The sequence below is a fragment of the Drosophila obscura genome, unplaced genomic scaffold (genome assembly GCF_018151105.1).
Source record: "Drosophila obscura isolate BZ-5 IFL unplaced genomic scaffold, ASM1815110v1 contig_87, whole genome shotgun sequence".
In the NCBI taxonomy this organism is placed as follows: Eukaryota; Metazoa; Arthropoda; class Insecta; order Diptera; family Drosophilidae; genus Drosophila; species Drosophila obscura.
This window is the reverse complement of record NW_024542880.1, coordinates 1,253,598-1,273,426: the sequence shown is the minus strand read 5'-3', so window position 1 is coordinate 1,273,426 and position 19,829 is coordinate 1,253,598. Positions and strand designations below refer to the sequence as shown.

General features: G+C 40.5%; 1 protein-coding gene across 18 annotated transcripts in view; it reads right to left on the bottom strand.

Annotated features, from left to right (window-relative positions):
- The window catches only part of LOC111075401 (disintegrin and metalloproteinase domain-containing protein 11), a 264,670-nt gene that overhangs the window by 196,384 nt on the left and 48,457 nt on the right, over positions 1-19,829 (bottom strand). For all 18 annotated transcript variants that reach the window (XM_022368691.2, XM_022368693.2, XM_022368692.2 and 15 more), the window contains exon 4: positions 10,179-10,327. In XM_022368691.2, coding sequence (XP_022224383.1) covers positions 10,179-10,327 — 149 coding nt within the window. The remainder of the gene's footprint in view (positions 1-10,178; positions 10,328-19,829) is intronic.

The window sequence follows — 19,829 nt, the reverse complement described above, 5'->3', positions numbered from 1 at the left end:
TAATATCTTACGTCTGGTTGTAAAGAACTTCGCTATTTTGAAAACATAATTAAAATAGCTACAAGTTAAGTCGAAACACTTTGTGATTTAAGCTTACCGTCTGGGAAATATAAAGCATTGCCTGGTTTCCCAGCCTGATATTCCCCAACAAATTCCTAAAAATAGCCAGTGGAGCAAATTAACGTAATTCCAAGTTTGTTTGCTATTTGCATTGCCCACTGCACATAAATATTGTAACCGATTATAATTACTCACGGCAGCGGCCGTTCTTTCGCCTCTTTATAGCTCCTTCTTCATTTACTACTGCAGCTGCAGCATCTATGCTGTTCTCTCGCATTCTCTCTCGCCATCTATCGCTCGTGCTCGGCTCAGCAGCAGCCCGAGCTTCTATCGCTTTTTTCGTTCTCTCTCTCGCTTGCATTAGGGCACGGGCAATTTGGTCCGCCTGCCTTCTTTTAGTCTTTAACTGATCGTCATATTTATCGCACTCACTTTCTTTCGTCTTGATCTGGTCCCGTACCTGCAAGAACATACCTTCTCACTTTATATCAACATTCTACATACATAACAGCATATATAGTACTCGGTCTCACATACCGACATACGAATCGCTTTTTCTATCCACACAAACAATATTGATCGTTGGCAGGCTGCTAACAGCGAAACTAATAAACTTCTGTGTTCTCTTTTTTTTGTGTATAGGTGCATTAATTAGGCGTCGTTTAATGTATTGCTCATCAAAATCTATGGAGAAACTTTGAGGGCTAAAATTTTAGCTTCACCGTCTCTCCATAGATTTAAGTTAACAATAGATTTAACGACGCCTAATTAAAGCACCTATTCATACAAAATTGAGAACACAGAATATAGCTTGTTTTCGACTTTTCCTGAGTTCTTAAAATCAAAATTTCGTTAAAAATACCGCAAAAAACTCATAATTCTTGCATTTCCGTGCTTTATATTTCCCAGACGGTAAGCTAAAATTACAAAGTGTTTGGGTTAACCTTGTAGCTGTTGTAATTATCTTTTCAAAATAGCAAAAAAATAGCAACAACCGGACGTAAGATACTAGAGTTATAAGAAAAGCGCTACCTCTGGAAAAAGCTATGAAAAAAATAGCAGAATTCAAAATATCTTCAAAAAAAAAGTTCTGACATAGAAAAAAAAACCATAATTCGTTAAAAATTTTTAAAGTCCCATATATATCAGAAAAAGTCGGTTTGGATCCTTGAGGAAAAAAAGTTGCATTTTGCCGAGTAGTGTAATCTGTGCGATGTTGATTTTAAAAACAGGTCTGCACAAATATGCAATTTGATTGGATCCACCAATTTAAATTTTTTTGAAACTGTTTTCCAATTTGGGATTAGCGTTCCAAAAACTCCCTAGTGACGAGTTATAAGCGAGTCCGATGAATTTTTCAAAAAACTTTACGCCATGTATCCGCCATATTGATTTATTGAGATTGAAAATGTAGAATGCTAGAATGTAGTTGCCTTAATTAAACCAAACCGAAATACTGTGGGTGGCGTAACGTTTAATTAAAATGCGGGTCGAAATAAATTCTGTGTGCGCTCGAAAAATCCAATCAACGAATTATATTCTAACAATTCATACACTTCGTTCTAAGACTAGCTAACCTACGGTGGCAAAGCGGGGCGAATTCGCCCTGAGCGAAAGAGAGAGCTTTTATTGCGCTCCCGCCTTTCCCTAACCTACTTATACTAGACTTCAAAACAGTTAAAAATAATCCCAATATAAAACATTGACTACGAAGACAACATTACGAAACAGCTATTATAAAAAAAATGCCGACCTTGTGAAAACCGGACTTAAAAAACATAAAGTTCAATAGGTCAGAAATTTCTCGAAACGATGGAAGCGCCAGTGCCTTATCCTGATGCCTAAAGGTGCCAAGGCCACAGACGAACTTTCTGGGTACCGGCCAAGATTCATGCTGGAAACGGTGAGTAAGCTGCTAGAGAGAGTCCTCCTCTACAACAGGCTCCTGGATTTCGTAGTGGAGACAGAAGCTCTATACGTGATGCAATATGGATTGCTCAGACTGCAGCTACCATCAGGATGCCAGCCAATTTGGCTATACCGAAGACCTGGCACCAGTCGTTGTACCCAAGAAAGTAAAAGAAGTCACGTCTGTAGCCAACATAGAGATCGAATCAATTGAATTGCGAGAATATTCCTTTTAAAAGCATCTATGATGCATGGAGCCCTCTCCCGCATACTGCGGAACGTAGATGGACCCAAGCGTAGACGCAGAAGGCTAATGGCAAGCGTAGTGTCCTCTATTCTACAATAAGGAATGTGTCGAAAAGAAACTGCACACTTTCAAACATCAATTTCTCGCAGTGCAAGCTTTCGATCATGCCATGCGATGCACCGTTAGAAAGCTCGATGAATTCTGCATTGTTTACATATTCTCTTTTTACTATTCGCCCTTCACCTTCAACAATGCCCCGAATAGAAGAACATGTTCGCAAAAAAATTGTGCACAATTACTGCACTGAAAAAGGTGTGTCGTACAGGCAATAAGCTAAACGCTACAAAGTCAGTGCTAATAGTGTAAAAAACATTATAATAAAGTTTGGAGAGACATGTTCTTTAAAAGACTTTCAAAAAACTGGAAAAAAAAGGTCCAAGTGATGAAATGTTAATAACAAATTATTGGCCTTAATCCACAAAGACAGCACGATGTCCGTTCGAAAATTGGCAAAAAAAGCCCGAACTAGTATGAATACAAAGAGTAGTATGGTACAAAGAATAAAGCAACGGCATAACTTAAAAACATACAAAAAACAAAAAGTTAAGAAAAATAGTCTGCGTCAAGCTCACTGATGCAGTGGAACGCATTGTTATGGACGATGAAACATATGTAAAATTGGACTTAAAAACGTTACGGATGCGTGCAACCCGCATGGATACCAAACAGTGTGTGCAGAACCTGATGAGTGGGGCTAAGCACAAAATCCGATTAAAAATAAGAGGCTGAACATTTCTTTAATTTTTTCAACGAAATTGAATTCTAATGTTATTCTCTAATATACAACAAAATTAAAATTGAAATCATATAAAAACGATCGAAGTTATACGACAAATAAAGTGTTCAGTTTCTTTTCGGTACATTCCTTACTGAGTACCAGTGTGGGTGGCTGCGGTGTCCCCCAACACTATCCATCAAACACCATTCATCGAAAGCCTCAAAGAGAGATGGATGCTTAAAATGATCGTCAAAGTCAATGAGTGAACCGACCGTAGAACAGGCATGATGTACCGCGACAAGTAGCGACCTATAATAAGAGCCGATCGGAGATATACGATCAGCAGGAACCAGCTGCAGCTTGTAGAGCCCTGCTGACAAGCTTCTGTGGTAGAAAGAGAATTCCTTTAGGAGAAGGAACACGCTTGCCAGATCTTCAACGCAGTCGATTGATTAATTAGAGGTCGCAAGGTCCTCTTCCTAGCGTTTCAGCGCCCCCAAGTGTAGCATGCAACTCCAAGGGAGAGAGACATGGCGCAACTGGCGAGCATGGACCATAATTCAATGAGGGATTTGGTAGATGAGATCGACTACCTGCAGAGAGAGATGAACTCTTACTGGCTGGCGGCCAGTGCGGAGCAGGCTATGGCCAAAGCCACCCAGCCGGACGAGCCGGAAGGAACGAAGCATGTAGGAAAGATGGCGCGGACAGAGAACCAAAGCGGAAGGAACAAAGGAATGAAGTTTCTAGTAGATCTAACAGGAATCGTAAAGTTTATGCGGCTCAACAAGTCAGGGCTATCTACGTCACCCTTGATCAGGTTGTGCATAAAAATCACACTAAGCATTTTTCTACGACTAACTAAGGTTGGAAGGTTTATTAAAAGCAATCTACGAGGGTAAGATGGCAGTGAAATGAAATGTAATTATACTGGACACAAAGTTTAACATCATCCGCATACATGAGTACTCGAGAGTTTGTTAATACTGAATGCAGATCATTAATAAAGAGTGTGAATAGTAGGGGGCCTAGATGGCTGCCCTGTGGTACTCCAGAAGTAACCTTAACAGGTGAAGAGAAGGAGTTTTTGAAGAGGACTCTTTGAGACCTAGAACGAAGGTAGCTAGAAATCCATCTCAAAAGATTAGGCGGAAACCCTAAAAGGTCAAGTTTTTGTGCTAAAAGGAATGGTTTACGGAATCGAATGCTTTACTAAAATCAGTGTAAATGACATCCGTCTGCAAGTTACCTTGAAAGCCTTTAATGATAAAAGAGGTAAACTCTAATAAATTTGTGGTTGTTGATCGTCGCCTTATAAATCCGTGCTGGGACGGAGATATAAGTGATTTGCAGAGATGTTGCAAGTGCGGAGTTAACATTTTTTCAAACATTTTAGGAATAGCGGATAACTTAGATATACCTATATAATTACTTGCATCAGACGGGGGGGGGAAGCATGAAGAGTTGATGGATAGGGTGAATAGTTTGAGCTGGGGTCCACACAGAGCATCGCCACAGTACCTAAGTGCACAGCCGGGAACTTCGTCGGGACCTGGTGAAAACACCGGCTTAACTAGTCGAAGATCATGAAGCTGTGAGCTTTCATTTAACAAGGGGCTGAAGATGCAATTCGACCTTGGTAAACTGTATGGATACGGCTGACCGTATGAGAATAGGTTGTTTGGAAAAATTTGGCAAAAAGATCGGCAATTGCCTGATCATTGTTTGCTGACATATTGAGAAATGATAGCGAGGATGGATGTGCGGACGTTCTACGCTTACTATTTACGAAGCTGTAAAACTGTTTAGGGTCCTCTGAAAACCGTGTGCGAGCGTTAAGAACGGAGAAATTTGACCGAGCTATTATATAGCGAGAGAGAGAAGAGGGAGACCCAAATTCTCGAAATTTTTTATAAAGTCTTGATTTTAAGTTTTTTAGACCGGATAACTCTTTGGTAAACCAAGGAGGCTTTTCAGATCTAACTGGACAAGAAAGTGGGACACAAGAATTAATAAATGTGTCAAGTACATTGTAAAAAATGTTTGTGCCTTTTATAAAGTCAGTGCACAAGTACAGAGCGGACCAATCAAAATAACTAATGAGGTTATTAAGCTTCGTAAACTCTGCTTTACGAAAACAGCGGACACGTTCAGATAGCCTACCCGTTCGATCCAATACAGTAGGCCCAATATCGACCAACACTTCGAATGTAGGATGGTAGGAGTCTTCAGGTATAGGGCTCGGGTTAGTAACGCTACGGTCGGATCCGAGACAAAGCACAGATCAAGCAATCGACCCAAGTCATGTCATGACATGGGCTCAAGATTATTAGACTCGTTTACCGAAGACCAAACAGTACCTTGCAAATTGAAATCACCAAGAACTATCATATGGTCTTTATCTGATAGCGAGAAAGAAACAGTTTTTAAAGCGGACAGGTGATGCTCGTATATTAAGATATCCGAGGAAGGTGGAATATACGAGCAAGTAATGAAAATGGAAAAGCCTGGGAGAATCAGTTTTACGCACAGGAATTCCAGGTCTTGTTGAACTTGGACCATAATATGTTCCGACGTGAAGTTTGAGTCCACTGCAATGAGGGCCCCACCTCCACGTCGAGACGAACGGTCATTTCTAAAAATTATGTTCCAACTTGCCAAAACTTCGGAACTATCCGGAAGTATCCGGTGATCCTGGACATCTTTTAGCTGGTGGGAATAAAACTGATGGGATAGTGGGGAGTTGGGTGCGGACTCGACGGACACGGACGCTACAGACATGTCCACCTGCATACTCTCCGAAGTGACGCATTCGCCTCCCGAATCTGCATCACCAGCAGCGATCGTTGCCCTTGGAGTAGCAAACGTAATCAACTGCTGCACTAAGGGTCGGAGTAAGTTTTTCGGCTGCCGGCGGACATGAGGCAGTTGGCACTTGCAAGTCCCGCGGAGTACACTTCTTGCGCCTCGGAGACTGAAATGAGTGTCCATGGCCAAAAGCCGATAATATTGCTGTTTAAAGCCTACAATCAGTTCTTTGAAGCCTTTCCGCGTCTGCCTCATGAACAAACGCATTTCGTTTTCCACAGCACGGCATTCCTCACAACTATAATGCAGGCCGTTATTTTGGGAAATGGCATCTCCTACACAACCCGAGATCCCTACACATTTTGAGTGCACTTCGCTTTCAAAGACAGCAAGGGATATTGGGCTGGTCATGGGTGATCTGCTTTATGCAGGTTTTTTTGGCGCAGACGACAGCAAATTCTATAATGATGTCTTTTATTTTTTTTTATGTCGAGAAAAAAACTTCAAAACAAATAGCAATCAGACCAATGTGCAGAGCAAATGCTCAGAGCGAGGCTTAAAGCGAAATCGGTAAAGATAAGATGAGAGAGGAGAGTGGTTGCAGCAACAGCTTATAAGTGAGAGCGTTGCTGCACAGAAAGTTACAAGAGCGTGAGAGAAAGAACAGTTATTGAGAGTAAGGTGATAGAGAGAGAGAGTGATAGACGGCAAAAGCTACGACAAAGAACGGCTAAATGTAATGAGAGGGCGTACTTACGAAAAGCAACAACACAAACACACAACTAACCGACGCACAAAATTAATCAAATAAGTTGTATTCTAACACAATTATTAGGCATGCACCCGCGGTACAGATTAATTTTAATGTTAGTTAGTAGGAGAGTTAATTTAAAGATAAAAAAAAAGATAGAAACACTGGCTGTTTAAGCAAAATAAAAAGAAAATTTGGAGCGCAAAACAAAAACACGTCTGGTCACTACGAAAGAGAATTCAAGGCGAGCTACCGCTAGTACTAGACAAATCGGCAGATCCGAACACCCAGGAAATGCACGCAGCTGTCAAAGAGGCGCTACTGAAACGGTTATCCTTGAGGTAAAGGAATAGATGAGGTGTCCAATGAGGAGTGCTAGGTGATCTCCAAGAGCATGCAGGGGCTAAAAGTTAGTGGGTCTGCAGCCATTGCCATCAGACCAGCCTATAAGAGCACCCACACACTGACGCTGAGTGGAGAAACTACTAGGAAAAGGAAGAATCGCTTAAAATGGGGGTATTGCAAAATACGACTGAAAACAACTCCAAGAAAATGCATGGAGTTCAGGCATACCACGCTGAATCGCAGAGTGCCAGGACTGAGCAGGAGCGGATCTACTGGCCAAAGACTGCAAAGTTCAGCCAACTTGCAAGAGCCACCGGGTGAAGGACACAAAACGAGGAGTTCGAGGTGCCCGCAGTATCGAAAGGCGATGCAGCAGATAAAGAATAGATAAAAATCATTTAAATAAATCTCAAACACTGTGAAATGGGCCAGCAAATACTGGAGCAAACCATCCGAGAACACCGTAGCCGTCATAAGCAAGCAATACCGCAATCGCAACTCCGAAAAGTGAATGCTGGAGCACGTAGCTCGGTCGTAGGCAAGCCGGTCGGGTAAAAGATCCCCACGCTAGAGCCGAATATGGTACGATCCATGTTTGAGAAATATGATAATGCTGGCAGCATGTGACGCCTTAATGCTTAAGAAAAGGCTAAGTCCAGGCAAAGGTAGACCAACATACGGAAGGAATGCTGCTATAGCAGAGCACGAGACCAGAGTTGTCGTAAGGCAACGCGAAATATGGCAATGGCAATGTTCTTGGGCCAAAACAGGAAAGGTCGTTGGACCCATAGGCTAATCCCTGACCTGCAGAGCTGGTGGGGTACACCTTAACTAATTGCTGACAGGACATGGATGCTTTAAATCCAACCTGCATAGGTTTAAGTATGAGGATGACCGCTATTATGAGCACTGCACGGGGGTCACCCGCGGAGCATTGTTTCTTCGAATGTCCAAGACTACAGCAAGATCGGGAAGTCCTTAGCAATAAGCTTGGAAGGCAGACCGTGGCAGACCTTGCACAATGCCTACTGATGTCATAAGAAATGAAGGCTGCGATAAGAAACATGGCCTCAGAAGTGATTACCATGCTGCGTCGCGATAGAATGGTACGCAATGCAAAGAGGTAGAGATCGCTAAAAATGGATTAATTTGGACGTACAGGATCAGTTGAGTCACTCGTGACTAGTGCAGATACGGCGCTGAACTCCCGACCCCATTAGTGCGATAGTAAAGCCTTGCATAGCCTCCCTGCTTGCATAGACACTCATGGGATCAGAACGCGACTGTACAACGGACAAGGACAATGGCTTATTAATTGAGACCCAATGAAATGAGCACATCGGACTACTCATTAAAACCCATTATAACCCATTATGAAGAATGCAGATGGCTTCACCAAGAGCAGAAAAATGGCGAGAACCCCAACTGACGAGCGGACTTACGCACCTCCATCTGCACGCACAGCTACACAGCACTGCGCGACCTCGGACAAGAAATCACGCAGCTGGTGGAGACGGTCGATGATATGCGGGACGCGATCGATCGAGGATGGTAACCATCCAGCTACACGATAAAGGAGCCAAGGCGGTGATCAGGACTCACCGGTCTTCTCAGACCTCCCCGTTTCCCCGAATAAAAAAGCGGAAACAGGCTGCAGGTGGGTCAAGACCTCGGACGAAGAGGATTAAGGCAATGGTTGATGCACAGACCACACCAGGCGTAGCAGTCGGAAACGACGCCCCCACCGAAACGGAGAACAAAACCCTTTAGACCCAATTCCAGACCATGTCCATCGGACGCAGAAGGAAGAGGACGGAAAAGCAGACTGGAACGCTCGCAGTAAGGATGCCGCCGGATGCCATCACCAACAGCGAATACAGCTACGCTGAAGTACTTCGTAAGGTGAAGACTGATGAATCTATTCACGGACTTGGAGATGCGATCATCAGGATCAGGACCCCCAAAAAGGAAAGCCCTTGCTGCAGCTACGCAAATCGGGACAGGAGACGGAGACTTTCAAGAGTCAAGTTTTCGATACGCTGGGAGAGCAAACGAAGGTCCGGAGTCTTTCGCTTTGGGTGAGTCTCGAGTGCGTCTTGACGAGATCGTTACCTGGGAGGATATTGTTGAAGCACTGAGGTAAGCCTTACGGAGCTCACTAGAGGAGGACAACCAGCTGCGGAAGGCATACGGATGAACCCAGACGGCCACAATTAGGCTACCAGCGGAGAGCGCCCAGAAGGCTCTAAAGTTAGGAGTGCTGAGGGAAGGCTCGGCTATTTGCACACTGCGTAAGTGTTTAAGTGTAATCAAATGTTTCAGATGTCTAAAATTCTGACAAATGGCACGGCAGTGAAGGAGTGAGGTCGATCGATCGAAGCTGTGCAGGAGATACGGAAAGGAGGACCACCTTCCTCTATAAGCAACTTGGAAGCACGTTGCCAGCAGCGGGAGACGTCCCTGCTTAGCAGAGCCCTGTCCAAAATAACATAATGAGATTAACTCAGCTGCACTTAAACTTCTGCGAAACCACTTGAAGCACTGCGGCCGTGGGTCACGGCCTCTAATGGACGGTGGACCCACAGGTAAGTTCCAGAAATCGAGGAATGGACAGGGCGAAGAAGTGGAGAGCTGAATTACCATCTCCACCTATTTCTGACGACCCACGGAGGCTACAGGAAGTAACTACATAGCTTCAAGCACGTGGGAACTCCCGAGTGTCCTGTGCTCGAATACGAGCTAGGATCCGGAGCATGTGAACTACCACTGCAATCGGTACCGCTCAATAACATGGTTCGTCCGCGCGTTTGCAACACCATAATGGGAATCCAGAGCGACCTGAGAAGATGTGAAAGGGAGCGACGCTTGTCGGAGAGTGCATGTCGGTGATTCTGCGGGACTGAGGTGTGTAGCTGTGAGTGGTGATTTTAACTGAAAAGCTCCGGAGGGGAGTCAAGTTCGTTGACTGGTACGTCTCTTATAGATTCTCAAACAACATGGCGTATCCATTGACAAAAAAACACACATACTTTTTCTTCTTTTAAAAGGTTTTCACATCAAAGTTAAAGAAAAATGTACGTCAATATTAATTAAATTATTTAAATTATTATTTAAATTTCAATAAGTTTAAATAATAATATCGCGACCGAACTATTTGGAAACTATTTTTATTTACATTTAACATGTTTTGATCTGAAAGAAATGCCCATAATTTATAATTAATGCCCTTAATTTATCATTATGAATTTATTTGATGTGTTTCGCTTGAAACGATTCCGTACCTTCGAGGGGCTGACTTCACGCGTTGATATTCCCATCTTCTCGTGATGGCGCAACTGAACAGGATATATTATTTGGTAGTAATGACCACCGATGCGACGAACCAACTCTTGATTTTGTCTGTATTCCTTAAGTAACCGTTCCACTTCGCCTGAAATATAATAAATAAGAAAAGATGAAGCCAAACATTTTTAGTTAATTACTTAAGCTAGCTAAATTTTAGCGTACTCATTGTTACTTATACCGTCGGTAGTGACAAACAATTATTAAGCTTCGCCTCAGATTAACTTTCATAGTATTACAGGGTGTGAAGTGTAAGATACCTTATTTCAGATTGGGATATGCATCAGCCTGTCCAGGGTTCCTCTACAAGAAATTTTTAGATTTTCTGGAACTTAAGGTTCGGGGCTGGCCTTGTATAACCGTAAGAGTGGTAGGCAAGGTGGAAAATTATATGATTCAAGAACTTCTGTTGGTGCTTTTTTTTGGGTTTTGTTGATTACACTACTCGACACAAGTTTTCCTCAAGGAACAAAACCAACTTTTTCTTAAAGGCTAAGGGCTTAGAAATGGTTTGATAATAATTTTTTTTATTCTATGGCAGAACTTTTTTTTTAAGAATTTTTGAAATCTGTTATTTTTAAAGCTTTATTCAGAGGTAGCGCTTCTTGTTTTCTCGTAACTCTAGTATTCTACGTCTGGTTGTAAAGAACTTTGTTATTTTGAAAAGATAACACTGTGAGGTCCTGTCTCAGACTGAGGTATGCATCAGTCTGTCCAGGGTCCGCTACAAGAAAATTTGTAGATCGCAGGTGACTTCAGGTGTCGGGCTGGCTTGAAATGTAGTAGGCAAGGGAGAAATGATGACGCGAAAGTTTTGTTTTGTTTGTTTCTTGGTTTATTCAGTACTTTTCATTCACTTAGTTATATGCGCTGTTGCCCTTGCTTTTGGCTGTGTGGTGCGCTGGTGGACACAAAAATCAAAGCTTTTGTCTAAAAAAATTTAGTTAAACATATTTAAAATGAGATAAAATATATTTAATTCCAATCGGTAGTCCAAAAAGAAAGTTATAAGTATTATAAGTTATAAGTATGTACTTTGAACTAATCATTTTCTTTTATTTTCTTTTATAAGATTTTCTTAAATTAGAATTATTTTGTTTAGAGATTAAATGTACATAGAAAGCTACTTTAATATTATTTTGCATAAAGCTAATAAAAGCCCAAAAGCTTAAAACCTAGTTTTTTTCTTAATAATGTAACTGTTAGCTTTGCAAAACCAAACGAAATTTTTGAAAACCGCTGAATGAGGAGTAAAGATATGACTGTTGGAACTTTTGTAGATTGAAAAAATTAAATAATTCTTTTAATACCTGTAACTTAAAAACACGATCTGAAAAAAAATGGCGATCATATTTGATATCAGATATCAAATTAGTAAAAAAACTTCAATCAGTTTTCAATCAACACACAAAAAGTTCAATTTTGTTCCCTTGTGTAATTAAAACAGCTATGTGATTGTAGCTTACCTTCTGGGAAATATAAAGCATTTAAATGCAAAAATTATGATTTTTTTGCGGGCCCAACTGCTAATTGGGAAAAAAAGCAAACGAAAAAGGGTTTTTCATTTGGTACCTGATCGCGATCCCAATTTCCAATTGGCAGTTGGGCCCGCAAACTTCGAAAAGGTATTTTCTGTCCATTTTTTTCATTTTTTAGGTTTGTTTAACGAATTTTATCTTCACCGTCTCTCCATAGATTTTAATAAACAAACCCTTAAACGACGCCTAATAATATTTTTTTTTCCGACTTTTCCTGAGTTTTTAAAGTCAAAATTTCGTAAGAAAGAGAAAGAAAGAAATTTGCTAGACGGTAAGCTAAAATCACAAAGTGTTGGGGCTTACCATTTAACTGTTTTAATTATCTTTTCAAAATAGCAAAGTTCTTTACAACCAGACGTAAGATACTAGAGTTATGTGAAAAAAACAAGCGCTACCTCTGAAAAAAGCTTTACAAAAAATACGAGAATTACAAAATTCCTCAAAAAAAAATTTTTGCTATAGATATAAACCACAATTCTTTAAAATAATTTAAAGTCCCATATCTATCAGAAAAAGTTGGCTTGGATCCTCAAGGAAAAATAAAGTTGGATTTTGTCGAGTAGTGCTATTAATTCTTTTATTCGCTTGTCTGGTGTGTTTACAATTTAGAACCGGCTAGTGTTGCTACTTGGTTTAGTTTTTTTGTAAGAATATTTTAAAATCTGGTATTTTTTTAATGTTTTTTTTCAGAGGTAGTTCCTTTATTTTTCACATAGCTTAAGTATCTTATATCTGGTTGCATAGACATTTTCAGTTCTGAAAAGCTGACAAATGCAGCTATAAGTCCGACCCAGACACTTTGTATCTGCAGCTCGACGCCTGGAAGCTTACAAATTTCATAATTTTTTGCGGTATTTTTCCCCGAAATTTTGACTTTAAAAACTCGGGAAAAGTCGAATAAATTCTTGGCATGCATTTTTAGTTTTAGATAGACGCATTAATTAGGCGTCGTTTAAGGTATTGTTCATTGAAATCTATGGATAAACGGTGGAGCTAAAATTCTTTAACCAAACCTCAAAAATGAAATAATAGACAAAAAATACTTTTTGGAAGGTTGCAGGCCCAGCTGCCAACTATTTTTTTTTCGACTTTTCCCAGTTTTTAAAGTCGAAATTTCGAAAAAAAAATACCGCAACAAATTATCAAATTTTAATTTGAAAGCTTAATATCTTCCAGGCGTCACCCTGCACGCTGCGGATTTATAGCTGCAGCTGTCAGCTTTTCAGAACTGCAAAGTTCTATGCTACTTAATATAAGATACTTAAGTTATGTGAAAACTTGCAAGTGCCGACTGCCTCATGTCCGCCGGCATCCGAAAAACTTACTCGACCACTCCCTTAGTGCAGCAGTTGATTACGTTTGCTACTCCAAGGGCAACGATCGCTGCTGGTGATGCAGATTCGGGAGCCGAATGCGTCACTTCGGAGAGTAAGTTAGAAATGTCTGTAGAGTCCGTGTCCGTCGAGTCCGCACCCAACCCCTTAACTATCCCCCTCAGTTTTGCTCCCCACCAGCTAATAGATGTCCAGGACCACCGGATACTGCCATCACAGGTACTAGGCCTGTGGTGCCAAAACCACTGGTGGGAGTCCCACCAAAGCGACAAGTTTTTGTCTCGCGGCTAGCCCCTGACCTCACATCCAATGATGTGACCGCTTTTATACAAAGCAAAATAAAAGCCGTCGGCTTAAAGGTGGAAAAATTTAACTTTTCTTACGCCAGGGAGATATCTTCCTTCAAGATAAGCGTCTCCCCAACTCAATTTGAAACCATTTGTTCCGCCAAGTTTTGGCCAGAGCATTTGGTGGTTAAAGAGTTTAAGGCTAAGAAAAAGAATAGGCCCCCCATTACTCTTCCTAGCATTCAGACCAGTGCTCCATCTCTATCCTCATCTTCCACCTCTACTTCCACCCATCCAAAAAACTAACTTCCTCTCTTGTAGTTACCTACCAGAATGCTAGAGGCTTGCGTAGTAAGCTCAGCACTCTTTTCCTTGAGAGTCTCGCATTCTTATCCCACGTTATTGTGTTCACCGAGACCTGGTTAAAGCCGGACATCCTTAGTTCCGAAGTTTTGGCAGGTCGGTACACAATTTTTAGAAATGACCGTTCGTCTCGACGTGGAGGTGGGGTCCTTATTGCAGTGGACTCAAATTTCACGTCGGAACATTTCATGGTCCAGGTTCAACAAGACCTGGAATTCCTGTGCGTAAAACTGATTCTCCCAGGCTTTTCCATTTTCATTACTTGCTCGTATATTCCACCTTCCTCGGATATCTTAATATACGAGCATCACCTGACCGCTTTAAAAACTGTTTCTTCCTCGCTATCAGATAAAGACCATATGATAGTTCTTGGTGATTTTAATTTGCCAGGTGCTGTTTGGTCTTCGGTAAACGAGTCTAATAACCTTGTGCCCATGTCACGACATGACCTTATCGACGGCTTGCTAGACCTATCCCTGTCTCAAGTCAACCATGTAAAAAATTCCTTGGGTCGATTGCTTGATCTGTGCTTTGTCTCGGATCCGACCATAGCGTTGTTAACCCGAGCCCTTCCGCTCAGTATACCTGAAGACTCCTACCATCCTACATTCGAAGTGTCAGTCGATATTGGCCCTACTGTATTGGATCGAATGAGTAGGCTATCCGAACGTGTCCGCTGCTTTCGTAAAGCCGAGTTTACGAAGCTTAATAACCTTATTAGGGATTTTGATTGGTCCGCTCTGTACTTGTGCACTGACGTTATGAAAGGCACACACATTTTTTACAATGTACTTGACACATTTTTTGATTCTTGTGTCCCACTTTCTTGTCCGGTTAGATCTGGAAAACCTCCTTGGTTTACCAAGGAGTTATCCAGTCTAAAAAATTTAAAATCAAGACTTTATAAAAAATTTCGAGAAGTTGGTTCTCCCTCTTCTCTTTCTCACTATGTAATAGCTCGGTCAAATTTCTCCGTTCTTAACGCACAATGCTATAAGAACTACCTATCTCGATGCAGGATACGATTTTCACAGGACCCTAAACAGTTTTACAGCTTCGTAAATAGTAAGCGTAGAACGTCCGTACATCCATCCTCGTTATCTTTTCTCAATATGTCAGCAAACAATGATCAGGCAATTGCCGATCTTTTTGCCAAATTTTTCCAAACAACCTATTCTCATGAAAGCTACTTTGGTCAGCCGTATCCATACAGTTTACCAAGGTCGAATGGCATCTTCAGCCCCTTGTTAAATGAAAGCTCACTGCTTCATGATCTTCGACTAGTTAAGCCGGTGTTTTCACCAGGTCCCGACGGAGTTCCCGGCTGTGTACTCAGGTACTGTTCCGACGCTCTGTGTGGACCCTTGCTTAAACTATTCACCCTATCTATTAACTCTTCATGCTTCCCCCCATCTGGAAGGAATCTTTTATTATTCCGCTCCATAAGAAAGGTAGCAAGTCTGATGCAAATAATTATAGGGGTATATCTAAGTTATCCGCTATTCCTAAAATGTTTGAAAAAATTTTAACTCCGCACTTGCAACATCTCTGCAAATCACTTATATCTCCGTCCCAGCACGGATTTATAAGGCGACGATCAACAACCACAAATTTATTAGAGTTTACCTCTTTTATCATTAAAGGCTTTCAAGGTAACTTGCAGACGGATGTCATTTACACTGATTTTAGTAAAGCATTTGATTCTGTAAACCATTCCCTTTTAGCACAAAAACTTGACCTTTTAGGGTTTCCGCCTAATCTCTTGAGATGGATTTCTAGCTACCTTTGTTCTAGGTCTCAAAGAGTCCTCTTCAAAAACTCCTTCTCTTCACCTGTTAAGGTTACTTCTGGAGTACCACAGGGCAGCCATCTAGGCCCCCTACTATTCACACTCTTTATTAATGATCTGCCTTCAGTATTAACAAACTCTCGAGTACTCATGTATGCGGATGATGTTAAACTTTGTGTCCAGTATAAGGACATTTCATTTCACTCTCGCTTGCAATCCGATCTCAATAACTTTCAATCATGGTGTTGTGCAAATATGTTACACCTAAATGCCTCGAAATGCAAAGTAATGACATTTCATCGCTCCAGCCCCCTATTGGCTCCTTATAGCCTCTGCGGTGGTTCTCTTGAGAGAATTACCTTGGTTGATGATCTTGGTGTTAAATTAGACCCAAAGTTGAAGTTTTCTGAACACATTTCTACCATGGTAAATAAGGCCATGGGTGTGCTTGGGTTTATAAAGAGGTGGTCAAAGGAATTTGACGACCCCTATATAACGAAGACTCTCTATATCTCGCTTGTTCGTCCGATTTTAGAATACGGCTCTTGTGTATGGTGCCCTCAGTACAAAGTACACCAGGACCGTATAGAATCAGTCCAGAAAAACTTTTTACTTTTTGCTCTGCGTGGCCTTAACTGGGATGCAGGTGTGAGACTGCCATCTTATCCTCGTAGATTGCTTTTAATAAACCTTCCAACCTTAGTTAGTCGTAGAAAAATGCTTGGTGTGATTTTTATGCACAACCTGATCAAGGGTGATGTAGATAGCCCTGACTTGTTGAGCCGCATAAACTTTACGATTCCTATTAGATCTACTAGAAACTTCATTCCTCTTTTCCTTCCGCTTTGTAGATCGAATTATTCCTTGCACGAACCATTTAGGGTACTTTGCTCGGACTTCAATTCCCTTTACCACATAATATCAACTACTAATTCCCTTCCTCTTCTTAAATCACTAATACTAACATACCTTTCCCGTAATTAGTTATATTTTTTAGCTATCTTTGCATGCTTAGCTCTTTGAGTTGTGTTTAGCTCTAATTTTCCTCGAATTTTAGTCTAACACCTATCTTTCCTGCATGCTCGCGATCGGTTCGGTAACACGCGTCGCGCGTCATGCGGCAGCGCCCCCGGTCGGTTGGGCGGGAGGAGGGCTGCGTTTCTGCCTGGGTTCCGCGCGTAACAGGCTTCGGCTTGGTGTCGCATGGGCCACTTGATGGTGCAGTCATTGCATATCAACGTCCAGACAAAAATAGAAGCACTACCTCTGAAAAAACCATGAAAAAAATAGCAGATTTAAAAAATTCTTTAAAAAAAATTATACCATAAAAAAATAATAAAGTACTAAAAAAATTTTTAAATCCCGAAATCTATTAGAAAAAGTCATTTTGGTTCACAGCCTAAATAAAAAGTTCAATTTTGTCGAGAAGTGTTATTAATGCGTCTATTTAAAAGTAAATATACTTATTTATTTTAATTTTCCTAGTGCTACAAAGTTGTACCTTATGAATAGTGCACTAGTCACAAAAATTTCAATACGATTAATTACACTACTCGACAAAATCGAACTTTTTTTCCTCAAGGATCCAAACCGACTTTTCTGATAGATATGGGACTTTAAATTATTTTAAAGAATTGTGGTTTATTTCTATAGCAGAACTTTTTTTTTAGGAATTTTTTAATTCTGGTATTTTTTTGTATAGCTTTTTTCAGAGGTAGCGCTTCTTTTATTCAATAACTCTAGTATCGCTGGGCCCGCGTCATATTGCAATTTGTCTCTAGAGTGGTGCTAAAATTGATTAGCCCAAACACACTGCATGAATATACTACACCTCCCCTTTTTATAAGAATAACGTAATATACATATATATAGAGTTATTCTAAGGTGTATACAATGTATTATTTGTGTGTTTCTTATAGTGTACTTATGTGATTGTGTTAACTAATAATGTTTAAGTGCACGTGTGTTTGTTTAAAGTGTATATGTATCTTTATAAAGTATATATATATAATAGTTTTAAAGTGTATGTTATTTTAAAGTTTTTTTTTTTTTTTAAACTGGCTCATCGTTTATTAGTTTTAATTTTTGTTTATAAAAGTTGTTTACTGTTATTGGTTCAATTTCCAATGCAAATATATCAATATATATATTCATCTTATAAATTTTGGAAAGTTTTTATTAAGTTTTTCGTGATTTCTTTATGTTTGTCTATCTTTGAGTTTTGAATGTCGTCAACATTTTCCGTTTGAATATTTGAATCGGATACTGTATTATTATTATTGCGAACAAGCGTTTCCCGCGTTTGCTTGACTCTCTACAACGCGGACATTTTGGTAGCCCCCTCGGTTATTATTTGGTGGGTTACCTTTGTTTCTGTAATAGTACCGAGTGTTGTAGTTACCGCGGAATTGGTTGTTACCGCGACCTTGGAAACGTCCTCTGTTGCCACGATACCCTCTATTTGAATAGTACATCACGGTATCCGTTCGTCCAGCTGCTTCAGTGCAACTGGAAACGAATTTCGACTCCGCCGCGCTCATTGTCGCGAAAGTGCCAGCCTGCATGACAAGTTTAACCTTATCAATGGTGCAGTTTTGAGTCATGGCTTTGACTGCTTGCTGGGTACTATATTTCTCTGCTTGTTCATGCGTCATTCCATCCGCGATGAAGGCGCATTCTAAAGATTTTGTTAGTTGTTCGATTTCGTTTTTATATTGGTTTGCGGTTTTGTTCATTTGTCGTATGTTCCTTATATGCCTTATATTAATATTTTCTAGGCATTCCGTTAAGCGCTTGAGAACATCCGTTACCTGGTGGTTTTGGATTTCTGACAGATTATGACGCGCTATTTTTATTAAACATATGATTTCGTTGTAATTTCGAACAACGACCTCGGTGTGCTTAACAAGTGTGTGTCGCTTAATACGTTTTGACTTGTTTAGGCATTTATAAGACTTTTTAAATTCTGCTGTGAATTGTTTTATTTTTGCCCTAAGAACTTCCCATTCCATTCCGGATGGTTGTGAAGTATCCTAACTTAGATTTTGTCAAGCGCGTCAGCGCGGGACATATACCTTTTCTTAAGGCTTTTATGGTGCATATTATAAATTTTAATTATTAAGTTTATTGACGCTAAAATAACCAATATTAAAAGTAGAAACCAGAATTCATAAATGCTTTCGGTGTGGTCAACGATTTGGATTTTATTTACCCCATTGGCGTTTGGATTTTCCACTTTCGACTGTGTTTTTCCCATTTTTGGTGGGTTATTCAATTTTTATACCCGTACTCAAAAAAGAGTTAAGGGGTATATTAGATTTTTGGTAAAAGTGGATGTGTGTAACGCAGAGAAGGAAACGTTTCCGACCCCATAAAGTATATATATTCTTGATCAGCATCAATAGCCGAGTCGATATAGCCATGTCTGTCTGTCCGACCGTCCGTCCGTCTTGTTGAGAGCCTAGATCTCAGAGACTATAAGAGCTAGGGCAACCAAATTTGGTGTTCAGACTCATGTGATATCCCACTGCTACAAGTGTATTTCAAAATTTCGCCCAGCCCCCTTCCACCCCCACAAAGAACGAAAATCTGTGGCAGGCACATTTTTAAAGATACGATAAAACTAAAAGCGCAGTATCGTAGAGAATATCCATATTTACCAGACTGCTGAATCTGAATCAGATCGGATCATAATTATAGCCAGAATGACGAAATTCATTTTCATTTGCTTCCCTTGCCCCCTCTAGCCAACGACAACACAACTCTTTTTCCATCTCGCTCGCACACTCTGCCGCGTTCAGTGCGCGAGCAACCCCTAGCGGAGGAGATGTAGAATCTAAATGGTACATGTATAATCTACATGTTAGATGTAGAATATACATAATATATGTAGATGAAGATAACAGATGTAGCAAAAAAATGTAAAATGTAAAATTTTTTTTTTAATGCTAAAATTCTAAAAAATCATATGTTCAAAAATGTAAATACTGACTGAGTATGGGTATAAGTAGAGTCGCGTCTTTAGAAGCGACTCACACGTTCCTTCTCGTTAAATTTTATTTTATTTAATTTTAGGCTAAATGCAAATCATATACATATATAGTTTATTTAAGTTATTTCATCTAACACCATGTCAAATTGTAGTACATATTAAAAATTAATTTGGGCTTGAAGGTTGTTTCGCCTGTAGCCGTTTCTTCGCATCACGAAGTGCCGCACTCAATTAAAAGCCGGCGAGTTCTGATGAGGCGAGCCTTCTTTCCGCCCCTCTTTGCTTTTG